Source organism: Henckelia pumila, chromosome 4 (assembly GCF_033568475.1).
Source record: "Henckelia pumila isolate YLH828 chromosome 4, ASM3356847v2, whole genome shotgun sequence".
In the NCBI taxonomy this organism is placed as follows: Eukaryota; Viridiplantae; Streptophyta; class Magnoliopsida; order Lamiales; family Gesneriaceae; genus Henckelia; species Henckelia pumila.
In genome coordinates, this window is record NC_133123.1 from 219,236,714 (window position 1) to 219,252,630 (window position 15,917).

General features: G+C 35.9%; 1 protein-coding gene and 1 non-coding gene across 2 annotated transcripts; one reads left to right on the plus strand and one right to left on the minus strand.

The window, feature by feature from the left end:
* Nucleotides 1-2,586: 2,586 nt before the first annotated feature.
* LOC140870153 (small nucleolar RNA R71) lies at nt 2,587-2,697 on the plus strand. Its single transcript, XR_012147130.1, has one exon. It is a non-coding gene; the product is annotated as a small nucleolar RNA R71 (small nucleolar RNA).
* Nucleotides 2,698-12,576: 9,879 nt separating this feature from the next.
* Nucleotides 12,577-15,605, minus strand: LOC140863300 (protein yippee-like). Its single transcript, XM_073266631.1, has 5 exons — nt 15,155-15,605; nt 13,727-13,770; nt 13,379-13,487; nt 13,044-13,099; nt 12,577-12,962 (listed from the first exon to the last, which is right to left on the minus strand). Exons 1-5 carry the CDS (start codon nt 15,248-15,250, stop codon nt 12,878-12,880), a joined length of 390 nt encoding a protein of 129 aa, XP_073122732.1. The 5' UTR covers nt 15,251-15,605; the 3' UTR covers nt 12,577-12,877.
* Between the last annotated feature and the right edge of the window lie 312 nt (nt 15,606-15,917).

Below are 15,917 nucleotides of genomic sequence, written 5' to 3' on the forward strand. Positions count from 1 at the left end.
CCAAAAACAGTTATATCATCCATAAAAACTTCCACAAATTCTTCAATCATGTCACTAAAAATACTTAGCATGCATCTTTGAAAAGTAGCCGGGGCATTACATAAACCAAATGGCATTCTTTTAAAAGCAAAAGTTCCGAACGGACAAGTGAAAGTAGTTTTTTCTTGATCTTCTAATGATATTGGTATTTGATAATACCCCGAATACCCATCAAAAAAATAATAATAAAGATTACCTGCCACTTTCTCTAAAATTTGATCTAAAAATGGTAACGGAAAGTGATCTTTTCTAGTTGCATCATTTAATTTTCTATAATCAATGCACATACGCCAACTAGATGGAATCCTAGCTTGTAATAATTCTCCCTTTTCATTTTTTATAACATTGATGCCTGATTTTTTTGGTACTACTTGTGTTGGACTTACCTATTTACTATCCGAGATTGGATAAATAATTCTGGCATCTAATAGTTTTAAAACTTCATTTTTAATAACTTATTTCATGTGTGGATTTAATCTTCTTTGTGGTTGTTGATATGTTTTAGCATTTTCTTCCAAGTGAATTCTATGTGTGCAGATTAAAGGATTTATACCTTTTATATCTTGCAAAGTTCATCCAATTGCATTTTTGTGTTTTTTAAGTAGTGTTATTAAATCTTCTTCTTGTTTTGGTAAGAGGGTAGAAGATATTACAATAGGATATGTTTGATTTTCACCAAGAAAAGCATATTTTAGTTCTATTGGTAAGGGTTTTAATTCAAGTTTTGGATGATCATTTTCTTTTACTTCTTCAAGTTCATTAATTTCTTCAAATAACTTTGATTTAAAAACATTTTTTGAATCAAAACTTTCCACTAAACAAACTTCAGATTGTTGATTTAAGTTTTTTTTGTGTATATTTTCTTCCACGATTGTTTCTATTGCATTATCATCTTCATCTTCATTAATACTTGGTTGTTTACATAAATTGAATACATTAAGTTCTAAAGTCATATTTCCAAAAGACAATTTTATTATTCCATTTCGACAATTAATTAAAGCATTTGAAGTTGCTAGAAATAGACGTCCCAATATTACTGGAATTTCTTTATGTACTTCTATTGGTTGTGCATCCAAGACAATAAAATCCACGGGATATATGAATTTATCGACTTGAACTAATACATCTTCTACAATACCTCTAGGTATTTTGATTGACCTATCGGCTAGTAAAAGAGTAACAGATGTAGGTTTTAAATCTCCCAACTTAAGCTTTTCATAAACTGAATAAGGAATTAAATTCACACTTGCTCCCAAATCTAACAAAGCTTTTTTAATTTTATTTTTTCCAATAATACATGAAATTGTTGGACAACCGGGATCTTTATATTTCAAGGTAGAATTATTTTGAATAATAGAGCTTACTTGCTCCGTTAAGAATGCTTTATTCTTTACATGCAATTGTCTTTTCACAGTACATAAATCTTTTAAAAACTTTGCATAAGAAGGCACTTGTTTAATAGCATCTAATAATGGAATATTTATTTTTAATTGTTTAAAAACTTCATAAATATCAGAATCATTTTTTTGTTTTTTATTATTAACTAATGCATGAGGGAAAGGAACGTGTTTATTTGACTCACATATTATTTCAGATAATTTATCATCAACTTTCTTAATCTTAGGACTCAAAGTATCATCTTTCTCGAAAGTATCAAGATTTTCATCCTTACTCTTTGAGTTTGACTGATCTTTGTTTTCATCACTATATGGATCATTAACTATTTTACCACTTCTAAGAGTAATAACAGATTTTACTTGATCAAATTTTTCTTGATTTTGATTTTTAGGATTAGGTTGTGGTTGAGATGGAAATTTTCCTTTTTCATGAATATTAAGTGCAGATGCAAATTTTGCAAGAGTTTCTTTCAAATCATTCATAGATTGAATGTTTTGAATATTGATAGACTCTTGCTTTTGAATGTATGCATGAATTTCATCTTCAAAATGTTTTCTTGGAGGTGGGATATAAGGAGCATAACCTTGATGACTTTGGTTATTGTGAAAAGGTTGTTGTAAAGGTTGTGCATTATTATCGTTCCTCCAACTAAAATTAGGATGATTTCTCCAACCAGGATTATATGTTTGTGAAAAAGGATCTAATGTTGGTTTTTTAAAATTGTTAACATAATTGGCTTGTTCATGGAGACATTCTTTAAATGAAGGCAAAGTAGGACAATTTTTTGTAAGATGATCATGTGTGTCACATATATGACAAACAATTTCTTGAACACTTTTTAATTGATCACTCTTTTTCATTTCTAATGACTCGATTTTTCTTGCTAAAGATGCAAGTTTAGCTTGAACATCTACATCATCTTTAAGATGATAAATACCACCTCCATTTGTTGAATTATTGGTTTTACTTGGTGGTTCAATTGAGCCTATATTATCCCAATTTTGAGCATTTTTTGCTAATGACTCCAAATATTCTATAGCTTCATTTGGGTTTTTATCTTCAAAAGTTCCATTAGACATGAATTCTATCATTTGCCTATCTTTAGGCATTAAACCTTCATAAAAATGAGAAACTATCCTCCATATTTCAAAACCATGAAGTGGGCATGTATTAAGTAACTCTTTATATCTATCCCAACATTGATAAAATGTTTCCCCTTGTTTTTGAGAAAAAGTTGTAATTTATCTTTTAAAAGAGTTTGTTCTATGGAAAGGAAAAAACTTTTTTAGAAATTGTTGTTGCATTTCTTCCCATGATCTTATTGAACTTGATCTCAAATTTTGCAACCATGTTTTAGCTTTATCTTTTAAGAAAAAAGGGAAAAGCTTTAATCTAACAGTATCCATGCTACAATTTTGATCATTTTAAGTGTTGCAAACCTCCTCAAATTCTCTTAAATGCAAATATGAATTTTCAGAATCTAAGCCATGAAAATTTGGTAAAAGTTGAATGACTTGTGGCTTAAAATTGAAATTAGATGCATCAGGAGGAAAAACTAAACAAGATGGTGTACTAGTTCTTATTGGATTCATATGGTGCCTAAGTGTTCTTGGTTGTTCATGTTCTTGATTATTATTATTATTATTATTATTATTATTATTATTATTATTATTATTATTATTATTATTATTATTATTATTATTATTATTATTATCATCTTGATTATTAGAATTATCCTCCATGTTTAAAATATTTTCAGTTACTCGAACAAGTCTACCACTTTGTTTACGACTCCAAACAATCATACAATTAAAAACAACATACTATTTACATAATAACATAAATAACAAAATTAAACTTAATTTATACCTCCCCGGCAACGGCGCCAAAAATTTGCTACAACTTAAATTGTAATTCACCCAAGTGTAGGTTTTCTGCAAGTAATATACTCGTGAGTACGAGATCGATCCACGGAGAGGATGTTATAAGTTTAATTTTAGCAATGATATATTATAGATGAAAATATTATTATAAAACTTCAAATACACGTCAAGGCTTCAAAGGTTCATTGTTGGTTTATTTAAGATTGCTTAACAAAAATAAATAAAATAAACAAAAATAAAAATAAACATAAGAGAATAATTAAATATTTATACAAATATATCATATAATATAGTTCTCACTATATTAATATCAGATTAATCGATATTTAATACATGGTACCCATAATATATATATAAATTCATAAATATAAATTGACATAAAATTAAATGTTAGATCAAATCACAATATTTCATTTAGAACAACCGGCAGAGCCACGCTATTGTCTAAATAAAATATATGACCTTTTTTATGTTAGATGCGGAAAAGTAAATGTTAGATGCGAGAAAATAAATGTTAGTTGCGAAAAGGTAAATGTTAGTTGCGGAAAGTAAAAGTTAGTTGCGAAAAATAAAATTTAGTTGCGGAAAGTAAAAGTTAGTTCAAATCACAATATATTATTTAGAACAACCGACAGAGTCACGCTATCGTCTAAATATATATATGACTTTTTTATAAATAGATACATATATTTATAGTATATAATTATTGTAGTATTTATTGTATCATATTTGACAACAAATCAAGGTAACCACATTCAAGGTACCAAGCATTTTGATGTAAATAGATAACAACAAATCATCCAAAATTATACCTACAAATAAAGATCAATTAGTAAAAATAAAAATAGAAAAGGAAAGAATATACAAAATATAAACAATCTTACTTGACCAACAATGAAACCTTTTCACCTTGACATAAAAATATTTAGCTTTCCATGAACATGAAACTCAAGAATAAAGATAAAAGAAATTTCATACTTGAACTTGAGAAACTTGCACACTCAAACTTTTATTCTCACACACACAATATTTATTTTACAAATGAAGAATTCTCTACACTCTTGCATACTACAAAGATTATACAACACATCTATTTATAGGCCAAATGAAAGCAAGGGTCCAAGACTCATTAAATATGAAATAGTAAAGTTGGTGGGTGCTTGTCTCCTTGAATGTCAATACATTGACCCAACTTTAATTGGCTTGTTTGATGCCTTAGACTTCCGATTTTGCTTCTGCACAAAACATATAACACGTAGCCCTTTGTCTGTAGATGTGTTTTGAAAACTCATTCACCCCTTTTGGATAACATATGAAATACTTATGATATTTTTACTCCAAGCTGGTCATAGTAAAAGTAAATCTCTCTCCATTTTGATGTTTGATTATTTTGATCATCTTAATGAAGTTTTTGGAATTTCTTGTCTTATACAAAGTTGAAGATGCCTCTTTTGTGATTCTACAGGATTTGAGATTACTCCATTATGACCTCTGTAGCTTGAGTAATTTTATTTTTACCAAACCTGGCAAACCGTAAAATACAACATTTTAGTAAAACATTTAAATATAAACACATAACACTAAAATAATACAACTTCATAATTTTAATTAAACTTTAATTTTAAAACACACTTTTTAACATATAAATAATTACAAATTTTAAGTTTCATCACATACAATGCCTCGAAAGGTGACATATCAATACTACGATGATAAATGTTATTGTAAGCAAATTCGATCAAAGGTAATTGATCCTGCCAAGATAAGCCAAAGTCCATGACAGAAGAACGTAGCATATCCTCCAGCGTACGAATAGTGCGCTCTGACTGCCCATCAGTCTTCGGATGATATGCAGTGCTCAAACTCAGAGTGGTACCCAATGCCTGCTGAAAACTACCCCAGAAATGTGTGGTAAATCGCGGGTCTCTATCACTTACTATGCTCACTGGAACCCCATGCAATCGCACTATCTCCTGGACATATAAGCGTGCCATGCGATCATAAGAATATTCTCGATTGTAAGGAATGAAATGTGCTGATTTCTTCAAACGGTCAACAACGACCCAGATAGCATCACACTGACGTGAAGTCATAGGCAAGTGGGTGATAAAATCCGTAGTCACATGCTCCCACTTCCATTCGAGAATCTCAAGATTCTGCAGTAATCCACCTGGTCGTCGGTGTTCAGCCTTGACCTGTTGACAAACCAAACATCTCAAAACAAACTGATATATACTCCGCTTCATCCCTTTCCACCAGAATATAGTTCGCAAGTCCTTATACATTTTCATGCTTCAAGGATGAACTGGCAATCGACTCCTGTGAGCTTGAGAAAGAATATCATTCCTGAGCTCCGCAAAATCAGGTACAACCACTCGATCCGATAAGCACAATAAACCATCTGCCTGATAATGGAATCCAGATGTATTAACCCCACTGGCTAGACGTGCCAAACGCTGAGTCTTAAAATCAGATATTTAAGCTTCCCTGATCCGGGAATACAATACTGGCTCAGATAATATAGTATACAAACGAATTCCATTTCTTCCTTTCTTGTGCTTGAGTGTAAACCTCAATGAACAACACTCCTGAACCATATGAGATATTTCACTAGTCTGAAGTGCAGAAAGTCTCACCTGCCGACTCAAGGCATCAGCAGTAAGATTAGCAGAACCTGGATGATAATTGATTTCACAATCATAATCCTTCAAGAGATCCATCTAGCGTCTCTGTCGCATATTCAACTCCGCCTGAGTGAATAAATATTTTAGACTCTTGTGATCCGTGAATATCTCAAATTTCTTGCCATAAAGATAATGTCTCCAAATCTTGAGCGCAAATACAATGGCGGCTAACTCAAGATCATGCACTGGATAATTATTCTCATGCGTCTTCAATTGTCGAGAAGCATAGGCAATAACATATCCATGCTGTGTCAGAACACATCCTAACCCCTGACCAGAGGCATCAGTATAGACAACATAACCTCCCGATCCAAAAGTTAGAGCAAGCACAGGTGAAGTAGTAAGACGTCTACGCATCTCGTGAAATGACTCCTCACAATCCAAGGACCAAATGAAGGTAACATATTTTCGTGTAAGCTATGTCAAAGTCCTGGCCAACTGTGCAAAATTCTCGATGAACCGACGGTAATAACCAGCTAGACCCAAGAAACTTTGAATCTCAGCAACCGTCGTTGAACGAGACCAGTTCAGCACTGCCTCTATCTTTGGATCAACAGTATTCCTTCACTAGAAATCACATGACCGAGAAACACTACCCGATCAAGCCAGAATTCACACTTGCTCAATTTTGCATACAGATGCTTCTCTCGTAACGTCTGCAAAACAATCCTCAGATGTTGTGCATGCTCATCCTTGTCATGATAATAGACAAGAATATCATCAATGAAGACGATGACAAATCTATCCAGATATTCTCTAAATACCTGATTGATCAGATTCATAAAGACTGCCGGTGCATTCCTCAAACCAAATGGCATCACCAGAAATTCATAATGCCCGTATCTGGTCCTAAAAGTAGTCGTAGAAATATCTGATTCTCGTACCTGCATCTGGTGGTATCCTGATCTCAGATCTATCTTGGAGTAGACAGAAGTACCCTGTAGTTGATCGAACAGATCATCAATTCGTGGCAAAGGATACTTATTCTTGACGGTGACACGATTCAACTGCCTGTAATCAATACATAATCGCATCGATCCATCCTTCTTCTTGACAAAAAAAACAGGTGCTCCCCATGGAGAAACACTCGGACGAATATATCCCTTATCAAGCAGATCCTGCAACTGCTATTTCAATTCTCTCATCTCTGACGGTGCCAGACAATAAGGTTCTTGGGATATAGGCGTCGTTCCTGGTACTATATCAATACCAAATTCAACCTCTCGAACCAGAGGAAAACCAGGAATCTCATCAGGGAATACATCAGGAAACTCGCTTACAACCGATAACTGATCGATACCCGGACTACTCGTGGACATATCAACTGCATAAATGAGTTAGCCCTCCCCACCTGACTCTAAGACATGACATGCCTTCAAAGCCAAAACAAGTGGCATCAGAGGTCGTGCACCCTCACCATAAAAGTACCAGCTATCACCCTCATTCGAATGAAACTGTACAAGACGCTGATAACAATCCACAGTAGCATGATACAAAGTCAGCATATCTATTCCCAAAATACTATCAAAATCTTCCATCGCTAGAATCATTAGATTAGCAGACAACACGTGACCCTCAAACTCTAGAAGGCAACCCATCACTAGATGCTTAGTTACTACCTCCTGCTCCATCGGAGTAGATACAACTAAATCCATATCTAATGATACATAAGGTAATATATGTCTCTTAACAAAGCGACTAGAAATAAAGGAATGCGATGATCCAGTATCAATTAAGACAATTGCAGGAATACCACATAACAAAAAGGTACTTGCCAACATGCGATCGCTTCCCTCAGTAGCCTGATCCTGAGACAGAGCAAACACCTGCCCTTGAGTCTGTGGACAGTAACCAGAAGAACTTTGTGGTGCTGGCTGCTGACGTGGAAAAGTAAAAGCCTGAGATCCAACCTGTGATCCCGATCCACTAGCAGAACCCATACGATGAGGACAATCTCTCCGTAGATTTCCCTGCTCACCACAAATATAACAAGCACCAGTAGCCTTCCGACATGAAGCTGTAGGATTCTTTCCACCACAGTGACTGCAAAACTCCTCCTTCTTCTTCTTCTTCTTTCCAAAACGGAATGTACCTCGTGAGCCACAAGAACCAGATGAAGTAGTAGTAGTAGAAGAAGACATAGGTCCAATTTGCACAACAGATTGAGCCCTAGGCCCAAGAGATCCACTAGGCTGTCCTGGCATCATCAACTGTGCCCGCCTATTGCTATTCTCCACTTGACAGCAACGGTTCACCACAGTCTCATAAGATGTCGGATCATCACAGACGACAACTTGTGAATAGATATCTTCATTCAAACCTTGCATAAAGATATCATACTTGGACGCATCACTATCATTGATATGAGGACTAAAAGGTAGCAGATCAAGAAATCGTTGCTGATATTGACCAATAGTCATTGATCCTTGCCTCAGAGTCAGCAACTCCATAGATCGTGCCTGTCGAACTGCTGGAGGAAAATATAGTTTCTGAAACTGCTGACAAAAATCCCCCCAAGTCACCTATCCTCTCTCCGTACGTGCCTGAGTAGCCTTGGCATCCCACCATAAGCGTGCTCGATCCTCTAGAACAAATTTTAGAACTTCCAGTTTCTGCTCTTCAGTGCACTCGAAAGCTCGAAAAGCACTCTCGAGTTTGGACATCCAACCTCTCGCTTGTTCAAGATTTTCGCCACCCAATAAAGGCTTCGGTCCTACTTGCATAAACTTATTGATAGAGTAGCGATATCTACCATCATGAGGACGATCTCGATCCTCAAGATGATGGAGATGGTGACGATGATGACCACCTCCCTGGCCAACACTACCGTGACTCTTGTCAGCCATATCCTGAAAAGAATTGCACATTAATATCCCAAATGCGCAATAATTACTTAAGACTAAACTAAATCCCAAGTATTAATCCCAAAATCTAAACATGCTCTGATACCAAAAATGTAGTGACCCTGCATAGAACCACCTACTAACTGGCAACTAATAGCATGCATTAAACTTAATACAGCAAAATGCTTAACAAAGTAAAATGTGCGGAAACATAATCCATAATTTACCTATCAGCTTAGTAAAACAAGTCCAGGCTTAATACTGTAGTGATACAACCATATCGAAAAACTTAAAGTAAACTGTCTAAAACATTTATATAGCTAAACAAATCTTGTTGTATAAAATCCCCTGAAAAGCTCCGGCTCCCTAGTCCTGCCTCGAGCTACCGACTCCGTCCATCCTGCGACCTGCCCCATGGAATAGGGTGTCCAAGATAATAACTAGGACGCGAGCTCTAACGCCCAGTACATAAACATGAGTAAACGTGTGTATATGATGCATGCAATATAATGACTGGTAAATTGTCATCTGAAAAGTCATGCTCAGTACCGGCGCCACATGAGTGCTGCCACCGCATGGATCAACCTCTGGGTGCAACCACACTCGTCTAGTACACCAGATTAGTCAGACATACATGTCCCTGCCATCGCGGTACTCTCAGTGATAGACTATCGAGTATAGATATGAGCGGCTCTATAATCAGGTATAACAAGGTATAGGCTCAACGTGTATGTGCACATGATATATGAATATAGAAAGCGATAAAACATACATCATGCCACATAATAATGCCAAATAAATGCAACATATAAACATGTATACTCGCTGGCAATCTCAGTCCATGTGTACGTACCTCTAGGCTAGTTCAAGTCTAGTAGGATCCTAGGTTTCAAGCCTATATTCAAAAGTTCACCGTATCACTACACAAGTTCTATAAGCCTTAACTAAGCTAATAAGTACTCCTAAAACTTAAATAGATTCCCGGACCATACCTTCGTCCGTAGTAAGCCCTTTGGAGTCGCTAGTCCCGGATGACTATAACCACACCTTGGTTATTCCAGAACCTCTATAATAACCGATAGGGCCCTCAAGTGTATAACTCACACTATATAACTGAAGAAGGAAACTCGAGAATTCGTATCAAATTATGACTCCGAAGAGCCCTATTTATAACCAAAAATCCGTCGGAGTTCGGAGCCTCCGAACTGGGTTCGGATCCTCCGAACCTGCATGTACGACACTTGTCAAAAATCGCGGATTAGTCATCTAGCATTGCTGTCTGGGGGAGTTCGGAGCCTCAGAACTAGCTGAGTTTGGAGCCTCCTAAGAGCTGGGTTCGGATCCTCCGAACCCAGGTTCGGATCCTCCGAACTTGGTATCTGAGTTCGGATGCTCCGAACTCATTTCGGTGCCTCCGAACTGTCTGAGACCCCCGGGACCCTTCCTACCATTTTCGAACATTTTGGAGCTGATTTTCCACTTATTTTCACCAAATAAGGACTCCTTAATCATGTTTTGCCACTTTTAAAATTATATGCCATATCATAGCATGTAAAGTGGAACTTGGCTACTACCTTTATATGTAGCGCTCCATCTGGTAATTCTGAAGTCCTATTACGTTCTGGAATTGGTTAATTACTAACCTTTAATCATGTTTAACATATCATTATCTTAAAATGGAATCTGAGTTACTATAGACAGTCTATGATTTGTACTCTCGATGATGTATTTCTGTAATGATCTTGTAGTGATCAATAAGTTGTAAAAAATTTTAAGCACTTTTGTGGAATAATATATTTGATGGATTGGAAATTTTGTATTTTCTAAGTGTTTTTAGTTGACTAGTGATCAGCCATGTGTGATGGGAAAAAAAATATTAATCTAGCTGAGAATAGAGATGTGCTTGTTTCTAGATGATTAATTCTAGAGGTGTTTACCTAGAAAGAATAAAAAATTAGTGACTTAAGGTATCGTGCCAAGGATGATATGACTTTCATCAAGGGCATTATTCACATCCAATTTTGGGGATAATGTGTTATTATTCAGGAGTTTGTTGTACCAGTGTACAGACTGATTGTCAAGGCTGATGTGTTTTCAGCAAGGACATGAGTGAGTTGGGATCGTAGGATATGTTGGGATTAGTTTTCCAAAGATCAATTTGATTTGGCCTTGAAAGGTTGTCCAGTGATGATAGTTTTCATCAGAGATTCAGAGGTGAGTTATTCCAAGTGCTGATGTCTGTCGTATTTTGAGATGGTATAGTAAGCGCGACCCTAAGCTGGTGTACTCTGGGAGAATCGTTCCATTCCAGGTTGGAATTACGGGGATGCTTGCCTCAGTCTCGATTTACTCCATTCGCGTCAGCCATCTCTACTTTTTCTTCTTCAAATTCCCACAGACGGCACCAATTGATGATACCAAAATTTTACCTCGGGTTCGGTCTGATAGAGCGGATCTTCAAATCTTCAACAAATCGGGGCGGGTAGGGCATGACGGTGTTCTGCACAAACAGAAACTTCATTAGGGGGCGCCGAAGGTGTTTTCAGCGTGACTCCTCGAATGTCTAAGTCAGTGCTCGAAAGACAAAAAGCGTGAAAAAAGTAAGAGCAAGAGAATATACGTGCATAAATGTGTGAGCAAGGAGTGAATGTGTAAAACCATAAGAAATACCTGTATTTATAAGGGTTGGAGGGGTAAATTACCTTGTTGAGGTAGAATTTGAGTTAGAGTAGAACTCGACTGTCATGGCGGCTAGGACTCTTGAGCCATTAAAATGATTGATCATATCTCGAATTTATAGTAGCTTATCTTTATCTTTTAAAGATCCTCAAATATTTTTGATATCTAGGTTCTAGATTACTGGGCCCGGGTCAGGCCTTTATATCACTTAGTCCTAGCTAGGCCTATTGGGCTCAGCAATGGTGATCAGGAAATGTTTGTGCTACCTGAACTTTTACTTTACTTGACTTCTGCATTGGGCCCGGGTCAGGTTTTTACCGTGCCCAGATAGGGCTCGGCCTACAAAACAAAGTGATTGGGGTCTGAGTCAAGGGCTCTTCCCTTTGTCTTGAATAAGCGCATCTAGCTTGAATTGGTACATGGGGCATTATCAAATGGACTTTGTATTGCCTTAAATCCTGTCACATAACAATATTTGGTGATTTTTGGACTACGCACCCTGATCATGGGTTGTCGGGTTTGGGTCGGACCAGACCCAATTATTTATGGGGGCATCAGGTTCGTAAACATTGGAAATTAGCAAAAGACTAGTTGGTTGAAGACAGAGCAATCCACACATTGTTGCACTCCTCGGTTACATTTGGATTGGTATATTTGATCTGGGAGAATGGATATTTGAGAAATTATTTGGAAAACTGAATTTCAAATGATATCTCATATATATCGTTTGTATTTGAATTATATCACACTTACCATTGAAACTACTTAATTTGATATAGAGTCGAATTGAAATTCACTCAAATCTTGTACATGTAGTCATAGATTTTTATCCAAGACTTGTATCAGATGATGTCATGTTCACTAGAAACATGTGAACTGTATGACCAATCCAATAACGAAAGTTTTGTAAAGGGACTGGAGCAGGCTAGCATCAGACAAAAGATCTCTCTACATAAATTCGACTTTTTTTAGAACAGGTCCGAGTCAAATAGCAATGAAACAAGTCAAGAAATTTAAAATAATGAGAATCTAGGCAACGTGAAAGCACAAATATCAAGCCGATTCTAATGATTAAGCACAAATATCATCTGATTCTTTTCAAACTCAAATGGACTAAACAGACATAGGTTGAGCACGTACAAGCTATTATCATACTAGTGTTACATAAAGAATATTTTTAAAATTCAAGTACTGAAACACCAAGTTCTAGGCTTGGCCAATATGAAAGATTATGCTCTAAGCTTGTCGAATATGTACAATAAGGTTAAATTGCAGATGATGAACCCAACAGCGCAAGACCAACAATGGGAAGTTTGAAGAATGTGCATGAAGCGAGTTGCATCCGACTCGGTCAGGCCTCATCAGCATCACTTCCCCCGGCATGGGCCTCATGGCCGACCCAATAACTACTTCCATCTGGGCCAGAAATCTTGAACCTGCACCAACGATACTCATACAATCGTATCTCGAAATCAAAATTTGGAACAGATTTCTATGATTTGGATGTGTTAGAATACCTCTCCAGAACCGATTTGCCTTCCTTGTACTTTTGACTCTTTTCTTGCGCAGTTTCCTGGAATTCATCAGACAAAATGAACATTGATCAACCAAACACATCAAAACTTGCGACTCTCAGAACCCCCTGGCCCGTGGGTTGCTAGCGAAAGAATTCACATAATGGGCTTCACTACTGATTACCACTTATTTGAAGTATCTTTATGAAAATGATTAACTCAAATCGCTAGAAAAATGCATTACATATTTATAAAGGCCATAATGCTCTTCCCACGATCTGCTGTGGATATGTGGTATTACCGTAAAGTCAACAACTATGTCTGGTCATGGTTCTTACATATTTCCATCCAACAACTGAACCACATCGGACACAGAAGATATCTGCAGCTATGTGCAATCCTGTCGTCATAAGTCTCTCTTCCTTCTCCCCAAGAGTTACGTTCACTCTGCAAAAGTAAATCAATGAAACCTTTGGTATTTCAAATGCATTCAGAAAACAAGTAAGAATTTATCCCATTGCTTTTCTTGTCCATTAGATCGTTTTATGTATGCAGAAAAAACAGGTCTTCACCAAACTATTTGCATATTGTCATGGTATCATCTCAATCCTTGAAAAGCCATGAAATTAAATGCATGTTTCACCATCCAATTATTCTATCAGCTGCAAAAGATCAGGGAAACTTACACCTTATCGAAGAGATAAGCCTTCCCATGCTTGCAGTAGAACGACTGAAGGGAAGAACCAACAAAAGAAACAAGTCAGACGTCGGGAGCTTGCTGAAATGACTAATATAGGATGGCTATACACTCATATGGACAAGTAAATATTATTGTATTAAAAAGAACTGCAAGAATTTAGAATGTAAAAGATGTATGGACAAAACAACAAGTATGCTATCAGCAAGAAAAATGCATATCTTAGAAGACAGTTATCTTCAAACTTGTACAAAAGAAAGAAGAAACAAAAAGTTGTCATAGCCTTGCAAAATATATTAATCTAGGAATAGATGATGAGGCACTCATTAATATATATAGATTCCTATTAGTGCTCAGTGCCATTAAATAGAATAGATAATGGATTCAAAACTATCCCAAGATAATTAATCAAGGAAATAAAACATGAATAAACAATTGACCCAAACCAAAGACCTATCTTTACCAATATTTTAATGCTCATTTTTCTTCAAGCTACAACATTACGAATATCCTACAATTTAGCGACCAAATTTAACTTAAGAGATATATGAAGCACAATCTCAAAAAAGAAAAAAGAAAAAAAAAGCTCAATCTTTGCCTTAAACATCTAAAAGAGAGATGAAAGCAATCAATGAACTGCATTAGAATTTGATTTTTGCTGCATAACAGGTATTCTCCTCCACTGATTATTATCACCAAGCCATGATAACAGTGAAATGAGACTGATATCATAATTATTTAAAAAACCCACAAAACGTGTGTCTAGGCTCAAGGAACAGTGAAGCAAAGATTTTATGCCTAAATGCAAGTCAATTCAGGACCTTGAAGTGCAACAAAGTTGGTAAAATCCACTTTTTTCACTTATGAGCAAATGGATTTTTATTTTATTTTACTTGATGCTAGTAACTTACCTAGATAACACACGATGACATAATCTTTGCGCATTTATATTGTAGTATAATCTCTCTTAAGGAGCCTCCCTTTATCTTTCCACGCGCTTAGCTCTATTGGACTTAATCCGTCCCAGTGTGATTCGCAATACCAATAACAATGGTTGGTTTCCGGTAGCATATAGCTCAAAGAAAATGCAAATATTATGTGCATTAATCATATAAGATAGGTGTGAACTTTAATTTTATTATATGGTAAAGAAAGTTCCTACATGAAAGAAATATCACTCATAAGCTGCAAAATTGAAACAAGTGCACCACTTAATCAAATCATAATTCCCTTCTATATTAACAGGATCTTCACCATTAAAGGACCAAAAACCATCCCAAAAACATCAACCTCTCACAAGAGTGCATCAGATTACCAGTAACATTATCGAAACTAAGAATGTAATTCAAGATAAAAATCAATCCCATTCCAGCACAAAACCCAAAATAAAAAAAAAAAACTCAAATAGATCATAAACCTTGGATATTATATCTTCACTGAGAGCAAGATGAGTCCCACAGTGCTTGCAGCTGTAAATCCTCCCTTCAAGAGTAACCGCAAACACCCTCCCCATCTCTCCCCAATCTCCCAATTCTTGAATCTCCACACAAAAACACAACAAACTAGCACAAATTCAGAAAAGGGTCTGCAAGAATCTGAATTTAATTGGCATCCATCCGGGTCCAAGAAGGTTTTCAAGACACCAGAATATAGAAATGGATTAAAAGGAAGCAGTTCTTTTGACGGCAAAAGCAGGTGAAGAATTATGTCAAGAAAAAAAAAACCACGAGAATGATTGTTTTGAGTGGGGATAGAAATATCATGAAGACATTGCTCGATTCACGAAATCTTCTCACTCAGTATTTCATGAGTAGTGCTAAAAAAATGCTCAAGTTCTTGTGGGTGGAGGGATGTGGGCGATTACCCGTCAATCGTCTGTCTTGCAATATTCCTCACACGTAACTCCACGGCTAATTGAATGCTTTTTTTTTTTTTTTTTTTTAAAGGAAACAGTAATTCTTATTAATGAAATTGAATGCTTAAAATAACTAAAATATCTGAAAATTTTTAAAATGTAGCTTGATAACAATAGGATAAGTTTATTAATCCAATTTCATCAATTGTTTACTTGCAAAAAAAATCAAATATATCAAAACTCAAGGCCTGTCATTCAACCCTAATTCATGGTACTAGGCATCCTTAATTACACAAGGGATAACAGATCTTTACTCATATTTGTG

Excerpts from the sequence above, each read along its gene's own strand:
- LOC140863300 (XM_073266631.1), bottom strand. The coding sequence starts at position 15,250 with ATGGGGAGGGTGTTTGCGGTTACTCTTGAAGGGAGGATTTACAGCTGC. Across the intron at positions 13,771-15,154 it reads GTGAAGATATAATATCCAAG|TCGTTCTACTGCAAGCATGG; the intron begins GTTTATGATCTA and ends TCTTCCCTTCAG. Across the intron at positions 12,963-13,043 it reads GGCAAATCGGTTCTGGAGAG|GTTCAAGATTTCTGGCCCAG; the intron begins GTATTCTAACAC and ends TCGTTGGTGCAG.